General features: G+C 43.6%; 2 protein-coding genes across 4 annotated transcripts in view; one reads left to right on the forward strand and one right to left on the reverse strand.

The window, feature by feature from the left end:
* Positions 1–5,043, forward strand: part of VRK2 (VRK serine/threonine kinase 2) — a 90,141-nt gene extending 85,098 nt beyond the window's left edge. Inside the window, exon 13 of the mRNA XM_075535918.1 lies at positions 2,555–5,043. Coding sequence (XP_075392033.1) covers positions 2,555–2,599 — 45 coding nt within the window. The 3' untranslated portion in view covers positions 2,600–5,043. The remainder of the gene's footprint in view (positions 1–2,554) is intronic.
* FANCL (FA complementation group L) overlaps positions 1–20,137 on the reverse strand; it is a 69,443-nt gene that overhangs the window by 793 nt on the left and 48,513 nt on the right. For 2 of the 3 annotated variants that reach the window (XM_075535920.1, XM_075535922.1), the window contains exons 8-13: positions 5,570–5,720; positions 3,158–3,241; positions 2,843–2,888; positions 2,643–2,724; positions 1,821–1,937; positions 309–455 (exon numbers count right to left, since the gene is read on the reverse strand). In XM_075535920.1, coding sequence (XP_075392035.1) covers positions 324–455; positions 1,821–1,937; positions 2,643–2,724; positions 2,843–2,888; positions 3,158–3,241; positions 5,570–5,720 — 612 coding nt within the window. In that variant the 3' untranslated portion in view covers positions 309–323. Of the gene's footprint in view, positions 1–308; positions 456–1,820; positions 1,938–2,642; positions 2,725–2,842; positions 2,889–3,157; positions 3,242–5,569; positions 5,721–20,137 lie in introns of those variants that run through there. The other variant, XM_075535921.1, reaches the window with a different exon arrangement.

Consider the following 20,137-nt stretch of genomic DNA (forward strand, 5'->3'; position numbering starts at 1 on the left):
AAAAACTCCCTGCCATCAAGTCAATCCTGCCTGATAGCGACCCTGGAGGACAGAGTGCTCGCCCCTGGGTGTCTCTGTGTCTGTAGCCATCTATGGGGGCAGAAAACCTCATCTCTAGCCTGAAGGGCTGAGAGATTTGAACTACTGATCTTGAGGCAAGCAGTGGCTGACCATTTTGATCAACAGGGGAAATGTGAAAGCTATGTTATTGATAAAGACAATTTATCTTATGGAAACTTTCCTTCGTACTATCTTAAAAATTTAGAAAAGAGAAAAATGTTAAACTTTTCAGTCATCTGCTATGCTATATAGATATCCATCCTCTAAAACTCATGACTAAAACCTAGGCCGATTCTGTTGAATGTGAGGAACAGTTGCCTTACCTTACTACAATACGGACATTCGCCAAATATCGTGTTGAAGCTCTGCCTGCTGGTCAACAGCCCTCTCAGCCACTGAGGACGAGGAAAGAGAACACTGGGTCAAAATAAGCGAAGAGAGAGAGAGGAGAATGCCCACGAGCTTTGCTTTTCCTTTTGAACGCAATAGGGTTTTAAGCCAGAAGATTAACCTTCTTAATCATGCTTCTGAAGAACCAGGCCTACCTTTCTGAACTAGTATCAGGCTAATGAAATGCTGGGTAACATGAAGAAGTCAGCATGGGATGCTAAGTTGGAGACTACTTGGTTTTCATTAAACGATGGGCCCTTTAAAGGACTTGGTGAAGGGTACGTACCTTCCCTACCCTTGAAAGAATACAAAAGCCATATACGGACCTTCCCTGAATCCATTCAGCGGAACTTGAGAACTCATGCTCTAAATGATACCAGGGGACCTTGAACATTTAAGCCTTGATTCTGGTCTTTCCTTAATCACCAACCATGGATTAAATCTCCTTCCACAAAGTACTCGAGGCAGTGGCAGGAGGCAGCCCCTCTTTAAAACGTAAGTGAACATTCATCATTACAGAAGGAAGCCCATGTGCCATCAGATTAGCTCTGTCATTGGCCCGGTATTTTGTGATTTTATGTAAAGCAAATTATGTCCCAGCACCTATGTTTCCCATTGTGAAGTGCAGACGACACTCGCTGCTCTCTCTAGCAACAATCACAAAAATAAGAAGGCTACTGAAAGAAGACTGAAAGCTCTATACAATGCACGGCGTTAACTATATTGATCCACTTATAATCAATCATATACCAACTGCGCCAGGGCAGTCTTTACAGGGAACAAACGACTCAAAAGACAGGGGTGGCAGCAGACACGGTAAATACACAGTAAATAAAATGGCGTTGCCTACGTGTGCGGGGAAGGTTCGGATGGAGCAGTGCCTTCTTCTCCGTGTCAGAAGTAGGGCTGCTTCATTTGATTGATTCTGAAGTGCTACCTGGAAAGCAGCTGCTCTGTAGAGTCCGTTTCCCTTTCTTCTTCTGACCACCCCCACCGCCCACCACCGGGATGGGCGGAGACTGCAATGCTGTCATGGACAGAAGCTACCTGAGCCGCTCACTCCAGGAGTACAAGGGATCGACCATCCACTTGAGTTGTCAGTGAGCTAGCTCCTGAGTATATTCTGGATGCGTTTCCTACATGTGGGGGATGCTGCACTTCAGAAGGTTCCTTCACGTATTAGTAACCATGATGAGAAAATTAAGCACATGTTCATGTGGAAAAAAACTGGTAAAGGAGTTACTGGCAGAGGATGGGATTGCTATTTACTAAACAGATTTTCAATTCTGTGCATTTTGAGTCTGTATCCTTTCTGTGCTAAGTGTTGGCAGAGAGAAGCGTTGCTGGTGTTACTTGTCATTTATTTTTACCTCATATAAGCATATTTGATGGAAAGGTTGTCCACACTGGGGGTTATCGCACACTTGATTAGGAACTACACCATCCAGTTGATACGCATAGCAAATCCCACAATCCATAGTGAAATCCTTCAAAGGAAAAGAAGTATCGGTGAACACAGACTTAAAGCACGCAAGGTGAAATAAGGAAGAATCCATCATATAGTGCTGTCAGCACTACATCTGTATAAATACAGTTTCGTAGAGATAAATAAAGAGTGCCCATTAGTTAACTGTAGTATTCAACGGTGAAAGATTGGATTTGACATTAGCAGTCATTACTAAAATTCTGTAAATAAAAGGACTAAAAAAAAAAACCTACCACTTTAGTATTCTAGAACTTTAGTTAGCAACTTTGTCAAAAATCAATTCTAAGCTTATTATTTTTTGGAATGGAATGATGTCTATTAATTTCATAAATCTGTACTGTCCTGTTTTTCAAACACTTGTATCAAATAATCAGGACTTTATTTCAATCATCTCTAAGCCAACAGTACAGAAAATCCAAGTATCTTATTTGTGACTCCGGGCTTTCCCCCCATTTTTAATAAAAAAGATGCCTGTCATTAATCACTTCACTGCAACGAAGACCATGACAAGAGTCTACTTATAGCCACCAAAGAAAGGGAAACAGAGCTCTTCAGAGTAACTGGTATTTGTAGTTGGGAAGTTTGTTTTTACTCTCCCTCCATTCTCCCCCTTCTCAGCCTCAGTTTTCTTCGGCACCTAAGAGGAGCGTTCCGCGTTCCTGATGCGCACTCCCCGGACTGGTAACGCAGAGACAGAACTGCTTACAGACTGTTCCAGAACAGCGCGAGCCGGAAAATCCATTTCTAATACATCCTTCAAGTTTTCTAACAGAGTGTTTCCTGGATCCCTGGAAGAATTGGTGGGGGGGGGGGGGGGAGCAAGGGGAAAACTCAAAATCATTATTGTGCTATTCAATTTGTGAAAAATGTACAAAAGTTAGCAGTTATAATGCTAATCAGACATACCACAAATGTATATTCTTGCTTAGCTTGATCCCCAGGGGCTTCACCACTTCAGATCATTTAGAAGAAGAGAAAGAAGAATCAGTCATTCAGTTTGCGTCTCTCATTTAGCAACGTCACGGCGTTAGTGTTTTAGCTACTTAGACAGCCCTAATCATAGAGCGCGTATTCTAAAAAATCATAATGGTCTATAGTTATGAATGATGACAGTTCATTTAAAATAATTATGATTAGTATCTTATTTTAGAATATTTTCACAGTGGTAAACACAGGATTTTTATGAATCTTACAAAAACACTTAAATCTGAGGTCTGATACCGTGGTCGGCTCCAAGAAAGGAGCACTCGGGGAGCATCGTGGGGTGCCTGGGGTCCACCTCGATGTATACGGAAGTATTACTCCCTAGAACGAGAGAGAAGACCCACATGTTCAGAAGTGGAGCGACTCACCAGCACAAGTCAGAGTTTGAGAAAGAGCATCCGTTTCTGACTCACTTTGCGTAGAACTAAGGCCTGGCTGTGTAGTGAGCCATGCTCACCGTTAATCCATGAGGGGCGCCACTAGAGCCAGACGAGCCTTCTGATGGCCTAAACAGTTACAGCCTCAGAATCCCAAAGGGGCCAGGAGACACCTCGGCCCATCCCACAGGGTCTTCCTCTATGAGCTGCAACTGACTCAGTCTCAATGGAAGTGGGTTTGGATTTCACAAAACGGACAAAGTATAGAGATTTGAAATACAATAAAAAGAGTACACATGTTTTGAAACGAGGTTTATGAATATTCATGATCAGTTTATAAAACATTACCTAAATTCTTTTGTCTCATGTGAAGCTTTCCCTTTAAAGTTAACAAAGGGTTCAATTCACATGTCCCAAATATTACTCGTATTTTTGACAGTTTATGATGAACATGTTTCCATAGTTCTTACACGCTATGGATATACATTCTGCTAAAAATAAATGGCACAGTTCATAATAGTATTCTAAATTTTGGGCAAAATTTATAATAGAGGAAAACAATTACTACTTAGCCACTGAATGACAAAAATAAAGATTTCTTTAAAATGTTATAATCCCATTGTTAGCAAATTCATCATGAAAACCAGTAATATGTTAGATTTTTGACAATGACATTCACTTAACAGCGTCTATTAAGCTGCTCAATACTTGGGCCTAAAGGAGACAAATCTCAGCTGGGGCATGGGGGTGGTGTTTGGGAAGGCATGAAGGCTAAGAGGTAAATATAGACAGAAGGAATCAAAACAAGGCCATTGATGTTAACAATGTAAAATCCAATGAAATGGATGAATGAGTCTTGAAGGAGCCATGACGGGAGTCTCCTGGGGACCGTGTAGGAGAGGGCAGAACGGCCCACGGGAGTAGAAAGCCCTTTCTCCCAGAGAAGCTGGCGGTTCCAGCTGGAGCCCACGGAGGCCCCTATGAATCAGAACCGACCTGTTGACAGTGAGTTTGGGTTGAAGGGGCCCTGGTGGCTCAGTGGTGAAAAATCAGTGCATCAGCAGTTCAAAACCAACAGGTGCTCCCGGGAAAAGCAGCTTTCTGCTCCCATTCGGTTAGCCCGGGACCCCACTGAGGCAGTTAGCCTGCCCTGCAGGGTCCCCACGCATCAGAACTGACTCAAGGGCTGCGAGCTTGAGCTTCTAGAATGACATTAATTTTAAAATACTATAAATTCTTCAAAGAAAGGATTTCCATTCTTAATACCAGTTGTCCCCAAATATACCATAATGTTCTCAATTTTTCCAAACTAAATGTTGAGACTTTTGAAAACTCGCAATCTGACAACGCTATCTATAAAACTACTGTAGCATTACACCCTTTCTTCTCATATCGCTTTCCTCCCTCAACCTATTATGTCGAAGTCCTAACTAAAAATTGCTGGGTAGTTTAGAGATGATTCACATAATTTCATCCCATGAAATACACTACGCCTTCCAAATAGCATGTTTATAGAGGCAGAAGAAAAAGGAGAAAGATAAATGGTTACTTGATGACCAGGTAACTATGGTATTTAATAAGAGGCCAAGATACCATTTAAAGAGTCTAAATAACACCTTGAAAGGCTGGACTATAAAACTGGCTTTATGTACTAATTTCTCACAAAGAAAATGCAAACACATGCTTATTTTATAAATAGGAACATGGTTTCAATGTGGGTTCTTTTTCATCTTATTCATTACTGTTATGTATTTAAGGTATTAAAAATATTTTGCATTTTCATTTTGTTCTGTCTTCTCTTCAAGGTGGGGTCCACTTCACTTTCATTCGTCCGTTCCCCGTGGCTCTGTCAAACCTCAGTCCGGGATTTGCTCACACCCACACTGTGTTGCTTTCACAGAAGAAACACATCATTTACTTCTAACGTAATTTTGTTGTTCTAGATAACACGAGATCGTAATAACTTGCTCCATTATTTCTGTGCTAATTAAAATCTAATTAAACACGATCTCTGAATGCTACTTCCATAGCAGCATCACCTTTTATAATGAAACACCTCAATATTTGCCCTTCTCACCTGAAAGGCTTACATCTCAATACGCAGACCTAAAAGGTATCCCAGAGCATCCCAGTAAGTTTTCATAGTTGGTTTCTCACAACAATGTGTTACTTACAAAGTATCACTTTAAGATTAATTTCCTTAATACCAGTTAAATCGAGAGCACATTTGGGGGGCGGGGGGAAGGGGGGCGGGGCATCCTTGGACTCCTACCTAACGCGATCCTGCGAGCTGTTGCGCTCCGTGTAGGTTTTTCTGGCTCAAGGACCCAGGTCTTCTCATCGATTTCATCCATAACGTCCCAGAATGCCTTCAGGGAGTCCAACGCTGCCACGAACTGACTATGGATGCTTCCTAAGGAGCCCTGAGGAGAGACAGGCTCGGAGTAAGCTGCGCGGCGCGGCGCGCCTCCAACGGCAGGGCAGGCCGTCCTTCTCACAGGCAGCCCCCCCTAGAAATGGGAAGCTGTTTCACTCCCCCTGCGGCGGCCCCACTCCACCTCCACGAGCAGCCACGGGACGAGACTATGCACTTCGCAATACAAGAATGGCCTCTGCAAAATCCTTCTTAGTTTTACAATGAAGCACGTTGTACTGTATGTATGAAATGGTAATTACCAATACGACATGTATGTTCAACTTTATTAGTATATCTACTATACCCACCATACGAAGGGCCTCTAAAAGTTAGTGGGAAAATTCCATTATCTTCTAATTCCATTTTCCCACAACCTCTTTGACCTTTTCATTTATTAGGCATATTGTCTACACAGTTCTAGTAAGAAAATAATTTCACTATCACTTTTTCTACAATTAACCTAGTTAAATGCAGTACTCTATTGTCTGCTGAAACAAGATTGATCGCCTGTAATATTATGAGTCAGTAATAACTGCACACCTCCCTGGACCGAGAATGGGAACGCCTCACACATTTTAAAGATTACAGCAGAAACTACCAATACGCTATCTTTCCAAATTCAACTTCTATTTTTAAGCTCATTACTTCAGACATTAATCTTTTGTGGGAAATTAACATAAATACCTTTCTCTAAATGAGAAGAACGACTTACGCTTTTCACCAGTCAGGAATTTCTCATTAAATGTGGTGTATTTAAAAGATATAAATAGTTTACAATATAGTTTTAAGATACAAAGCAAGTTGAAAAATTTTCAAACTTTTGACAATTTCAAAAAATAAGCTTAATCTGTTTCAAACAAGTAAAGTGCGTTAAAGGCCTCTGAAAATATAAATGTATGAATGATTAATATAAGCCAGCAATCCAAGAATATAATAAATGACACACACAAAAAAGATTTTTTAAAAGAGCACTGGCTGTCTTAAACCTTTATCTCGCACTGAGTGGCTCTGTGGCCAGTGCTTACTCAGAGAACACCTCTTCCAGTTCACTTCTTCCGTGTGGGCTACACCTGGCTCATGTCAAGACTCAGTTCCATAAAGCTGGTTTCAACTCTTCTAGGATGCACGTGTGTGTGCACGTGCATGTGCAGAAATTGGATTAATAGCTGAAAATTACCCGGGAATACTTAGCACTGCTCCTCCGCAGAATCTCGAGAGAGAAGGCATATGTTCCCGTTAATGTCCACGCTCTTACAGCACATCACACTTGGTACTAGAGTCTAAAAGAATTAAACTATGGGGTTTTTAAATCAGCACAGCGCTGCACATAGGAGATCATGTAGAAGGTCCCTGACAGCCCATGAAGTCAAAGTTCAGGTGTTTGAATTTGTGGAACAATTTGGAACCGTACATGCCTACCTGGAATGCCTACCGTAAGCTGACTTACGGTAGAAACGCAAAATCACACCCAGGGCCCTGCAGTCCTCTAAGTAAAAGACACCCCAGTCCTTTTTAAACCAGACACAGAAAGGCAGGTTGCCAGGAAATGAGACAGAAGAACAAAGATTTAAAAAACTGCAGAAGACGATAGGAATTAGCTACACACACACACACACACAGCTGAGTGTCTGGAAAGCAATTAACTTCCTTACAGAAAAGAAAAATATCCCAGCAATAAGATAATGATTCACGTGCCTCTCAGCTAAGGATGAGTGCAGTGGGAGGATAATTTCTTATGCCCCCACGCAGATACACACAGAAGGAGACTCGCTGACTATACTGGGTCTTTCCAGAAGCTTTGTTGAGATTCTAAGCCCCGTCACCATAGATGTGCTACTGTGGAGATCCTGGGTTTCTTTATTACGTGGATGAAGTCATTCCACAGAACATTGGGTCCCAAGACTAGTAATCCCTTTGGGGTGACCACTTAGAAGAACAGGCTTCACACACACACACACACACACACATGCGCACGCACATGCACACACACACCTCGTAGAAGAACAGGCTTCACACACATGTACACACACACAACACACGCAAAAGAATGCCAAGGACTTGCAGACACCAGCAACTGAGAGTGGCATACGGAAGAAATTCACACAGTCTAGACCCCTATTTGGAATTTTAGCCTTGAGAAGTTTGAGAAAATAAACTTATTTTCCTTAAAGCCCCTTACCTGTGCCAAGGAAACTACGGCAGACAGGCTGTGCGAAGCAAAACAAAGTGAGAAAGTAGTCAATTGCATGCTACTTCACCTGCCCCAAAGGTTTGCAGCAAACATCCACGTTGAAGGCACAACCCACAGAGCCTCTTTCTCTGTGTCTGTCTGTCTATAAAGTTTAGCTGGTATCAGAAAAATGAAGCAGCGACTTTCAACAATAGACAGTCGAACTGCCTCTAGAACACGCACAAGAAACATGAGTGCTGAGCGGACAAGCAGAGGGGGTCCCCGGCCTGGCGCCCCGGCTCCCCACTGCGGAAAGCAGGGGCAGAGGAGCGTCGTTGTATGGGGAAATGGACTTGAAAGCCTGGCCGTGGTTTGAAAAGAGAGGCCCATCTAAGGCACTTGAGGGAATTATTGTGAGTCCTTTGTATTCCTATAAGAAACTTATACTCATCCTATCAGTTTCCTTTAAAAATCTTTTGGGAGTTTTCATTGGAATTGGGCTCAATCAATAAATCAAGTTAGAGAGAAGTGACATCATAGCAATATGGAGTTTGTAACCCTTGGGGTATGCCGCTCCTTTTCAAAAAATGCTTAAGTCAGGAGGTAAAAAAATGAGTAGATATTTTACCAAAAATGAGTAGATATTTTACCAAAGAGATACTTTACGCAAGTGACAATCATATTTTAAAAACATGCTCCACATTGTTAATCATGAAAGAAAGGTCAGTGAAAATGACAATGAGATTCCATTATATGAGGGGGCACCCCACCAAACCGGAATTTTCTCCCCCAAAAGCTATGTATTTAAATTTTTTTTACCAAAACCTTATGACGTCAAAGTTCTCTCCATTACACTTAATACACTTGTCAAATCTGCAATTCCATTCTTGGGAACATTTTTCAAACTCATCCGTTTGAAACAAAACCTCCCTCATTTTCCTGTCACCTCTTCTACATCATCAAACCACGGTCCTTTCATGTTCCTCTTCATTCGCGGAAACAGAAAGAAGTCACACTGCGCGAGGCTGGGTGAGCAAGGTGCATGGGGCAAGAGAGGCATGATGTTTGTTTGTTTTTTGTCAAAAACTGGTGCACTAAGCTGGCTGCATGAGCAGGTCCATTGTCATGTGCCAAACCAGTCCCCGTCTGGCACAAATCAGGCCTTCTGTCGCACACTCTTATGCTATCCTTTCAGAACCTCTAAATAGAAAGCTTAATTAACAGTCTGATCTGGTGGAACAAACTCCAAATGCACTACCCCCTCATATCACAACCCGTTTGGGGGGGTACCCCCTGGTATACCTCTACCCACTAGCACTGAGTCAATTCCAACTCATAACAACCCTATAGGCCAGAGTAGAACTGATACAGTTTGAAGACTAAGTCTTTACAGGAGCAGGCAATCTTTTCTTTCTCCAGCATAGCAGGTGATGGGTCAGAAATGCCAACCTTGTGGATTAGCAGTCCCAAGTTGGTGACAGACGACACCACCAGAGCTCCGGTAAGACTGTTCCCAATGAACGTGACAGACCCTACGAAACGGTCACCGAGGACACAGAGCAACCAGAACTGTTAGATACCACTGATGAGTATGTGAACCAATACAGCCATTTTGGAAAATAGTTGGGCAATTTCTTAAAGAGTTAAACATATATATCGGTACATGAAAAGCTATGAAGCACAGACAACTTCAAGGCTAATCAGGCCAAGCTATTTCACACCTAGGTTTTCACCCCAAAGAAATGAAAGCATATGCCCATAAAATAATTTGCACACCATGTTCCTTGCAGTCTACTAAATGATTAGCCACATCCATCCAGGTGAGTCAGCTGTCAAACATCCCGACGATAGGGCCGCACTCAGTATCACCGTCATGTGTCAACACACCGTCACATGAGTGACTCCCAAAACAATCGGGTGGAAAGAAGCCTGGCATGGGGGGGGGGGGTGACATCAAACTCTAGAACGTGCAAACTCACGTAACATGAAGCAGAACAGCAGTTGTCCTGGAGGCCAGGTTGGGAGTTGGGTATGAGCGGGCAAGTAAGGAAAGAGGGGAAGGGAGGGGAAAGAAGAAACGGGAGTGGGCAAGAGAGGTCCATCACCTTGGTGGTGCCAAGGATCTAACTGGTATAATAAACACATGCCAAAGTTCACCAAGATACCCATTTTTAAAACGGTGAGTTATTGTATGTCAATTATACCTTGATAGAACTGTTGTTAAAGAAACACAATCTGAGTCCTGCAAAGTAATGGCTTTATATGGGAGGAGCTATTTGCTGTGGGTCCCTGAACAATGAGAAACTGGAGTCTGGGCTGGGGTGGAATGCAAATTAGCTATCCTTTCCCTCACAAGCACAAAGGAGGCAGAAGTACCAGGTCGTGAACCTTCCTGTGGAGCACGAAATCTTACTACTTTTATATATGCATATATTAAATGTATATGTACTGAAGAAGAGAGAGAAGATATATATGAGAACTAAGAAATCAGCTATTCCCCTATAAATGTTATTAAATTATGTTAAACCAGGAAAGCACTTAAGCAGAAAAGTGTGAACACTGCCAATCTCAAAATGTAACGCTTATTATCTTGAAAAGCATTTTGTTACTTTTACAATACCTGAAGTATAATAATGTCAGTCACTTAACCAGATCTTAGAGTGTAATATCTTCATCTTAAGTACTATTATTTCCAGTATTTTAATAATTTTCACACAGTCCCGGAATGTGATCTTTTGTGGTCTGATGACACTTAAATTAATAGCATCATTTTCTGGTACTAGCAACAGTTCTTTTCCATTCTGATTTCTTTATACTTTCCTGTAATACATGCAGATAAATCCTCTAATAATCACTTTTATCTTTATCTTTGGGGATTGAAAAGGCTTCAATAGAATATGGAAATAAATATCAAGAGATTAAATTAAAAAAATAATCTTAATATTAATTGAAATATTTCGAATCACGTATCTTTAAAGAGATGATGGCTCTTCCACATCGTCAGTTCATTTGGCTTCTTTAAAAGCACCACTGATGTTGTGAGTCCTTTCTGCAGGTGCAGCTATTACTGAATCTCTTTAATCAGATGTTAGTCTTTGTGAAGTTGTACATAAGGAATCCATCACCTTTCTTACACTAAGCAGGTGATTTTTTTTACTGCTAACAGACCACTGTTCATAAAATGATTTCCTACTACATGTACTCCTCACTTACGATTATGCTCTCTGACAGTTTGCATTTACAACCAGAGTAAAACATTTGCTATCCAGTGACTGTGTATAAACCACACAGACCGGGAAACAATGAACTCCGAGGTGGAAGATGAGTGACGCTGGCCAAGATGGTCACAGTTGGGTGTCCTTGGGCGGGGGCACGGTTCTCAGGGGTGTGGCAGTGACATAATGATTTGGTCATCCCCCACGGTTACATAACACCAATTTTCACATTAGCGACGTGGTCTCAGGAATCTAACAATGCTAATTCATGAAAGGTGCAATTATTTTTGATTCGTTTGATGAGGGAGTTTACCCGCAGGGCCAAAGGAGACGTATTCATTTTATGCATAACAGAATACATCCATTAACAAAGTGAAACTTTGTCAAGTGTATATTGAAGATAAGGAGGCGCTGTCTGCTTTGCGCACACACACACACACACACACACACACACACACACTTCAAACCAGTTGCTATGTAGTCAATTCTAACTCATCGTAACTAACACTATGTTAGACAGGGTTCTCTAGAGAAACAAAACCAGGACACTTATGATTTGACATAAAATATATATGGATAGATATATACAGCACAAAGGAATGTAACGGTTAATTAGTCCACACAGCAGTACAGAGGGCTCAGTTCAACTCACTTCCGTAAAACAGTTAATGTACTGGAAGAGTCCTTCAACTAAGGAGGGCTGCTGGGTCCAAGGTCAAGGAAGCAAAGCAGCCGAGTCTTCTGTCAGGGAATGTGGGCAGTCCGGCCACGGGCAGCAAACAGCAGGGCGGGTCAACCTACAGTCAGCCAGATGACAGGATCCAAACGTCCCCAGCTTAAGTGAAGTACACACCAACAGTGTGGTGAAGCAGGTCGCAAAGAACCTCAAGCTCTAGCGACACGATCCACAGGTTGGGTGTCCCACAGGTAGTGTAGCTCACAAGTTGAGACAGAGAACTAGCTAAGGCAGCCACACACCGGTCTTATCTCCTTGACCTCCAATCAAACTGCGACCTTGTTAATCCCACACATTCCTATTGGCCAGATTGGCATAATAAACCTACCTATCACACACTATAAAGATAGAGTAACACTGTTTCCATGGTTGTAAATCTTTACAGAAGCCGACTGCCACATCTTTCTTCTGTGGAGCAGGTGGTGGGTTCAAACCACTAACCTGTCAATTCACAGCTGAGCAATTTTAACCATTGTGCCACCGAAGCTCCTTATGCCCTTACAAGGCTGCTGTGGTGGTGAAGCACCACGGGATCTGTTCGGCCTCAGAGACACCCTACGCACAACAGAAGGGCGTGCTGCCTAACAGGCGCTGCACCATCGGCTCCAGTGTCGCGTGTTTCAGCTCGCTGCAGCCCTGGGCCGAGCTTACTGTTCTTCCCAGGGGCCTGGTCTCTCCAGTCCCACGCCTACAGCCCAGGTCACAAAGTCTCACCATCCTCACTGCTGACGAGCATTCGGGGTGTACTTCTTCCAGGACATATTTGTTCTTCTAACAGTTGATGTCAAAATTCAATATTCAATACTCACAGCGCTGGTGAAGAACACATGCTGAAGATGATGAGGTTGAGAATGAAGAAAATATTCTAAAGTTGATTGTGGTGATGACTGTACAACTCTTCTTAATATGCTTAAACCACTGAACTGTTTGATACGTGAGTAAATGCCAGTGAAACTATTAAAATAAAAATGATTAAATATTAAAAAAATTAAAAATAAAAAAATATTTTTACTAAGAAAATGAGTTAGTGAACCTATCTCTTTTAACAGCCAATGTAAAATTCTGTTGATCTCCCACAACAAAAGCTTGGCTGTCCACGACTTTGCTTTACGGGGCTCGTACTTCAGTTGTGATGCCTATTTTGTAATAAACGCTATGATCACAAATGAACAAATGACAAGATGACATAAAAACTTAATGATGAGAAAATAAACGTTACAACATTTTACTATTGGGGGAAAAATAGATAAAAGGCCAAACCAAACTCACTAGCATCAAGCCGACATTGACTCGTAGCGACCTGACAGGACAGGGCAGAGCTGCCCCGGTAAGTTTCTGAGACTGTAACTCTACGTGAGTAGAACGTCCGACCCTGCTCATCATGAAGCTAACACACAGCAAGTCCACTAGCTCTCTATCCGAGAGACTCACAGACGTGCATAGGACACACGTGTAAGAATACTCAGGGCAACGGGTGTACAAATGTGCTTTACACATTGACGTATACATGGATTGTGACAAGAGTTGTCTGAGCCCCCAATAAAATGATTGAAACAAAACAAAAAGAATACTTAGAACAGCAGTTTGTCGGACTAAAAACTGCCAGTTCTAAACATGTCATAATAAAATGGACAATCAAATGCGGTAGTGATATATTTTTATAACGCAATTCCATACAGCAAGGAAAATAAACCAACTACACCTAATGCAATGACACGAATAAATCTTGACGTTAACGTGGAAGGAAAGAAGAGCGCAAAATAAAGAAACACTACATCAACTGGAGCACAATTACATCACATGACTTAGAGATGAACACTGAGGAGTTAAATGTTTTGTTGGGTTTTTTTAAGTAGCTGTCATCAAGGCAGGGTAGTAATTTCCTCTGCTAGAGGAAATGGGCTTTGTTCAACAAAGTGTATGCTGGTGACTCTGGAGTGCTGGCAATCTTTCTTTCTTTCTTTCTTTTTTACCAGAGTGGTAATTAAATGAATGTCAACCCTAGAATGATTCTTTAACCTGCATTTATGTCTTATATACTTTCTTGTGTGTGTATGCGCTGCTGCGAGAACGGAAGAGAAAGGTAGGGGTGGGGGCCAATGTACAGTTGGTCCCAGTTACGAGTCATGTTTCATGATACGTTCGAGTTGTATACGGGTTCAGACCTAAGACCATCAGTGCATCTGAAACACTGACTCTCTTCCTGGGAGGGCACCATGCAAAAGGCATGCAGGAGATGTAGAAAACTGGAATAGGACAAGATGAGAGAAGGCATAAGTGAAAAAATCCTCTGTATAGCAAAGATGCTGAACTTTGAACTTGGTATCACTGATAAGGAAGAGTAAACAGATCACAAAGAGGAACTGACAGGTTAGGATGTAGTGCATTTTGAAGAGGAAAAACATACTAAAGAATCGAAGAAGTAGTGAGGATGAGGTTGGTTGAAAGCCATCGTGGGGAGGTATCGGAGGCTATCCATGAAGAGATAAAGGGACAGGAACGTCCACACAACGCCCACTAATCTTGACTAGAAATTAGGAGATGTTGTGTGCAAAATTTCGACTGGAAATGCCAACCCTGTTCCCAGGAATGATCCAGATGACCCTGAGCCTTCCACCAGTGCAGTGATTCTTGCAATCGGCCAAATGTGGCTGTCATCCTATTCTTCAACATCAGAGTAAATTTTCCTGCTTTGTGCATTTTTATACATGTATGGATTCAAATATAACTGTAGGTTTATACAAATTGTGCCCAACCCACAGAGGCAAAGGGAGGCTTTATAAAGATGCTTACATGACAAAGGTGAGGCATTCAACTGACCTCAGAGCCAACTGAGGGCAGAAGAGTAAGGAGGGTGCCCTGTCGTGAATTGGGGGCTACCTGTATTGCACTGGCTCGGCCTACTTCAGAACGCCATTGCCTAAGCAGCAGCACCTGGTGGGATGCCCACAATGAGGGTAAAGAGTGAGAACTCTTGGATCCTCAATCCCATTTCATGGTCCTGCTAGTTCACCGCCGGAGTGTTCCTGTTTGGAGGGTTTTACACACAGGGTCACCAGATTAGGAAATGTCAGGGACAGGTGAGTGTCATCCGCACTACTGAACACAGGAGGACACACAAGCACATGGAGAGTACTTGATGCTGCATCGCCTGGCCTCCTTCCCCGTGCAGCTGCCAGGACACAGGGAGGCCAGTTCTACCTGCCAGGCAGGAAGTTTGGAAGTCTCCTCTAAGAAATAGGACCAGCCAGCCAACCTATTAATCACAGCGGCCCCACAATGTTGTCATTTGGGATTGCTCAAGAGGATGCCTATCCAAACCACTGCAACCCCCACAGGTCACGGGGCCCAGTCCCAGCCGGGGACTCAAAGCTTCCAGAGCAGCCTGCTCCCCGCTGGCTTTTAATCATGAGAGGATAGTCAGGGATTCTGAAGGTCTGGGCTGGAAAGCAACTCCAGACAATAGAAAGCGTTTAGAGGAAAACAGGCAAAAGTCTATTATTAATATGCCTGATGATAAACTAAGTTGTTATATTTATGAGGGAAACTCTTAGGAATTAGCATGAGAGGAGTGAAAACCTCCTTTAGGAAGGTTGTATGACAGAGCTGGGGGCATTTCCCAGAAAAAAATAAAAGTGAAGTAATGCCTTATGGGAATTCCTAAGAGATACAGATGGAGAACTGGGTGCTGAATGAGTGTTAAATACATTAAAAGCTATGCACATGGGGGCAAAAGAATGGACAAATGCTAACTCACTAAGGAACAACAGAAATCCAGGTCACAGGCTGGCTATCCAAAGAGACAGTGTCTGGGGGCTTGAAGGCTTGAAGGTGAGCAAGCGGCCATCTAGTTCAGAAGCAACAAAGCCCACATGGAAGAAGCACACCAGCCTGTGCGATCACGAGGTGCCGAAGGGATCAGGTATAAGGCATCATCAAAACAAAAAAAATCTTACCATAGTGAATGAAGGGGGAAGTGCAGAGTGGAGACCCAAAGCCCATTTGTCGGCCACTGGAGATCCCCTCACAGAGGGGTCTAGAGGAGGAGATGAGTCAGTCAGGGTGTGATGTAGCACCGAGGAAAAATACAGCTTTCCCCCAGATCCTAAATGCTTCCCCCTGCCCAACTACCATGATCCGAATTCTACCTTGCAAGTCTGGATAGAGCAGAGGATGTAACTGGTGCAGATAGGAGCTGGAGGCACAGGGAATCCAGAGTGGACGATACATTCAGGACCAGGGGTGTGAGGGGCGATACTGGGAGAGTAGAAGGTGAGTGGGTTGGAAACGGGGAACCGATCACAAGGATCTACATGTGACCTCCTCCCTGGGGGATGGACAACAGAGAAGGGGGTGAAGGGAGACGCCGGATAGGGCAAGATATGACAAAATAATAATCTAAAATTATCAAGGGATCATGAGGAAGGGGAGAGCGGGGAGGGAGGGGAAAAAAAGAGGACCTGATGCAAAGGGCTTAAGTAGAGAACAAATGCTCTGAAAATGATTAGGGCAAAGAATGTACAGATGTGCTTTATACAATTGATGTATGTATATGTATGGATTGTGATAAGAGTTGTATGAGCCCCTAATAAAATGTTTTTAAAAAAAATCCAGGTCACAAAGAAAAGCTGTCATGGCTAAAGCTGCCTGGCTTCTCTCCCAAAGATGATGACGTGCCCTTGAGTTACCTCCAACGCACGGGGAGCCCAGGAGCAAGACGGGGCTTCTGAGATGGACTCTCTCAAGAACACATGACCAGGCCATGGCCCGGGTCTACGGGGCTGGTCCGACCACAAGCCTTTCCATGAGCAGCTGCTCGCCAACCACTGCATGACCAGGGCCCCTTCTGGATGCAAGCACACACATGTGCGTGCACTGACATAGAGATTGAATGTTGACACCAAAGAAACCACAATCCAGCCAACCGGGGGAAAGCGGGAGAGAGAAAGTATGCATGGGGGGAGGGGGTTCAGAAAAAGAAATAACTCCTCATTGTCACAGATGAGTCATCAGGCCACGCATAAACAAACAAACAGAAGCTACAAGGGCTTACAATGCTATGAACCAGAAGACCAAAAGAATCTGCTAATAGGAGGTGACCTAGGGAGAGAGATATAAATATATCCAGTGAAATTTCAATACTAAATAAAGACATTAAAGGTGATTTTACGTTTTCTTAATTTTGCATACACACACATATATTCTATGTATGAGAGAGAGAAAGACTATCGATGAAGGGTACTTTTTAAGTAAGTGATTTTTTAAAAAAGAAGAAAATAGGTGACCAAATTTAATAGATCACCTGACTCCAGCAATCTTTCTCTATCGTATTACCTTTATCTCAAGCATGAGTTCAGCCCTATCTGCCTCTTAAAGCTGTTGTTGTGGCAGCCATATGGATGCTAGGCAAGCAAAACCCTAGTGAATTTGTCACCTTCGGGGTGAAAAAGTCATCGTGTGCTATGAAGCTCAACAAAGACAGCCAGAGGAGAATGGCCAACGCCGAGGCCAGCTGCTCGGCCAGCCGGGACCCTGCGTGTGGGCCCCGAGACCTCCTGTTGCCCTGCACTGTCCTTCTATCATCGTCCTTTGTCTTCGCATCTCTGGGGAAAGAGGAAAAGTTCATTATTTCAGCACGTAGGCAAAGGGCGAGTCACGTGACACGCTAGAAATTATACAATTAAGTCAATGGCTGAACTGTAAACAGAGCCTAGGACACCCAACTGCTAGTCTGCTGCTCTAACTAATGGATCCTGCTCCCCGCTACGTAATAGGACTGTTCCCGTTAATTACAAATTCTTCATCCGCCATCAGATGATGGGCGTTATCCTTACTTTTCCTCTTCTTGCAGCCCTGGCATTCTTTCAAGAACATCCGATTTCCCCAGTACAAAATAGAGACCACGGCACGTTGGCATCGAGCCACATCAGAAGACCCCCAACCGCCGTGGCAAGGAGACGTCGGCAAGTTTTCACTTCATGACACATTCATAACAGGCAGAATTGCATTTCCAGAAGCTATTTTTGGGTCCACGACCTGGATTGAATGATTCTGTTTTACATATAAGCACTCGTACCCTGTGCACTTAACAACGGGCGTCTGGGCGGTCATCCTGTGGCCTCGGTAGTCATCAGTGTCCCCATTCAGGGCCTGTGTGTTAACCACTAAGAGGGAGCAGATTGCTGAAGACACATTTCGGGGCGTTTGTGATCCTGGAGGGTAGAATCTGATCAAAATCACAGCAGGTAACTTCCCTTCGATGCTAAAACCCCTAAGGAACCGTCCGCTGGGTAAACGGAGTCAGCCTCTGGGAGGAGGTGTCCGGAGACGCGTCCCGGGGAAGCACTGGGCTGTGTCGGCGGCGGTGGAGCAGCAGCATTGCCCTTGGTGCTGATTTCTCCCCACGTGAAATGTCTCCTCGGAGCCAGAATACACTGGCTGTTGCTGATCATGCTGTGAGACACCTGCACTGGCTACTAGGCCTGTCATGACGCACAAAACCCCGCCATCTTCAGCTTGACGTGGTGCAAGTTATAATTAGTCATCCAAATGAATGTGTCAGCGCAGCAGCAGAAGACCTCTCATCAGAGCCAAAGGAAAATACATCAAAACATTATCAACCCAGCGGGAGGACAGGGACCATAAGGAAAATTACCCACTTTTAACGTAGATGCCACAAAGCCGTGCCTGTGATTTGACAAAGGGAAAGGGAAATAAAGATCTTCCAAGTTTCACGTCCAGAGGCAACGCACAAAGGCAGACGGGGACCTCTGTGTTGTTGGGTTTACGGCCCGGAAATAGCAGCGTCCTCGGAGGACAACGGCACTCACACGCACTCTGCTTCAGACTCGCAGCTGACAAAAAGTCGCTGTGGAAAACACCTCCTGCAAACAGAGTTGTCTCCAAGCGGGCAGTGAGCACGGATCACACGAGCAAGGAAGTCCGAAATGGATTGTTTTTTCTTTCGAAATCTACGCCAATACTGCCAACACTCTGATTCGGTCTAAAAGATTCAAGAGCGCATTTTTCCCATGACACCAGCAATATACTCACTGGGCTCCAAGACAAAAGGTGAATGTACTATCGATATATGTGCGTATGTATGTGTGCATATATGTACATATATATACATATATATATATTAATGCGCAAATCTTTCGCGTTGTGGCGGTTGCTGGGTGCCTTTCAGTCTGCTCGATGCCCAGCGAGGGAACACTGCCCGCCCTGTGCTGTCCTCACGATTGTTCTTCTTCTTGAGCCATGTCAAGGGCACATGTTAACGAGAAAAAGAAACTGAAATCACCGCAAATGCCACAGCTGAAAACAGTACATCCAAGTTCTGCGGTCCTACACAAAACAGACAAGGGCACGCTGATCTGTGTCCCATACTGCAAGAAGAAAGCTAACTCAGAGTCATCGAGGCACGGCCAACTCATGGAGAAATGTTTGAGTCAAGCAGTGGGAAAAGATCTTTTCCAATCAAAACATTAGAGGCTCTTTATCTGAGTCACAAAACGCACAAACCACACGAGACTGGTGAACATGACCACATTAAAAGGTCAACTTCTTTGTGACAAAAGATGTCCTATATAACATTAAGACACGCTATCTCTACAATCCATGAGCCAAAAACAGAACTCTCGCTCACTGCCATTGAGTCGATTCTGAGTCTTGGCGACTCTATAGGACCCAGCAGGCCTGCCCCTGTGGGTCCTCGAGACCGTGACTCTTTACAGGAGTGGACGGCATCGCTTTCTCCGGGGAGCAGCTGGTGGTGTCAAGCTGCTGCCACTCGACACCTAGCCTGCATGCTACCACCGCCAAAGAAGGACTAGTATCAAAGATAGAATGTATACGGAAGGAATGCTCACAAGCAAGGAAGATACGTATGTTCTAAGACTAGGAAGTGATTAGGAATAATGCTAGCCCATCCGTTCTTGGGAAGAATTAAAGCCAGAATAACTGAGCGGACTGAGACCTGAGAGCGAGGTGACAAAGTGAATGACCACGCACTCCACGGTGGGGAATAAGCTTTGGGAAGGCAATGGGAAGGCAATGTCTCATAATTTTGAAGAGGTCCCTTTTCTGCTAGTTCAGCCTTTTCACTTTTAGTACAATAAAAATCTCATGGACATAGGTAAGAAAACATGTGTAATGGTGTTCACTGAACTACTGTAAGTAAGTTTTTTACAAAAGATAAGCAAGTTTATCTGTAGGCCAACAGATAACTCACTGAATCATAAAGTGAAATAAAACATTTATAAGAAATGTACACACACTCGTGTACCATGGATAAATCTTAG

The sequence above is a fragment of the Tenrec ecaudatus genome, chromosome 17 (assembly GCF_050624435.1).
Source record: "Tenrec ecaudatus isolate mTenEca1 chromosome 17, mTenEca1.hap1, whole genome shotgun sequence".
NCBI lineage: Eukaryota > Metazoa > Chordata > Mammalia > Afrosoricida > Tenrecidae > Tenrec > Tenrec ecaudatus.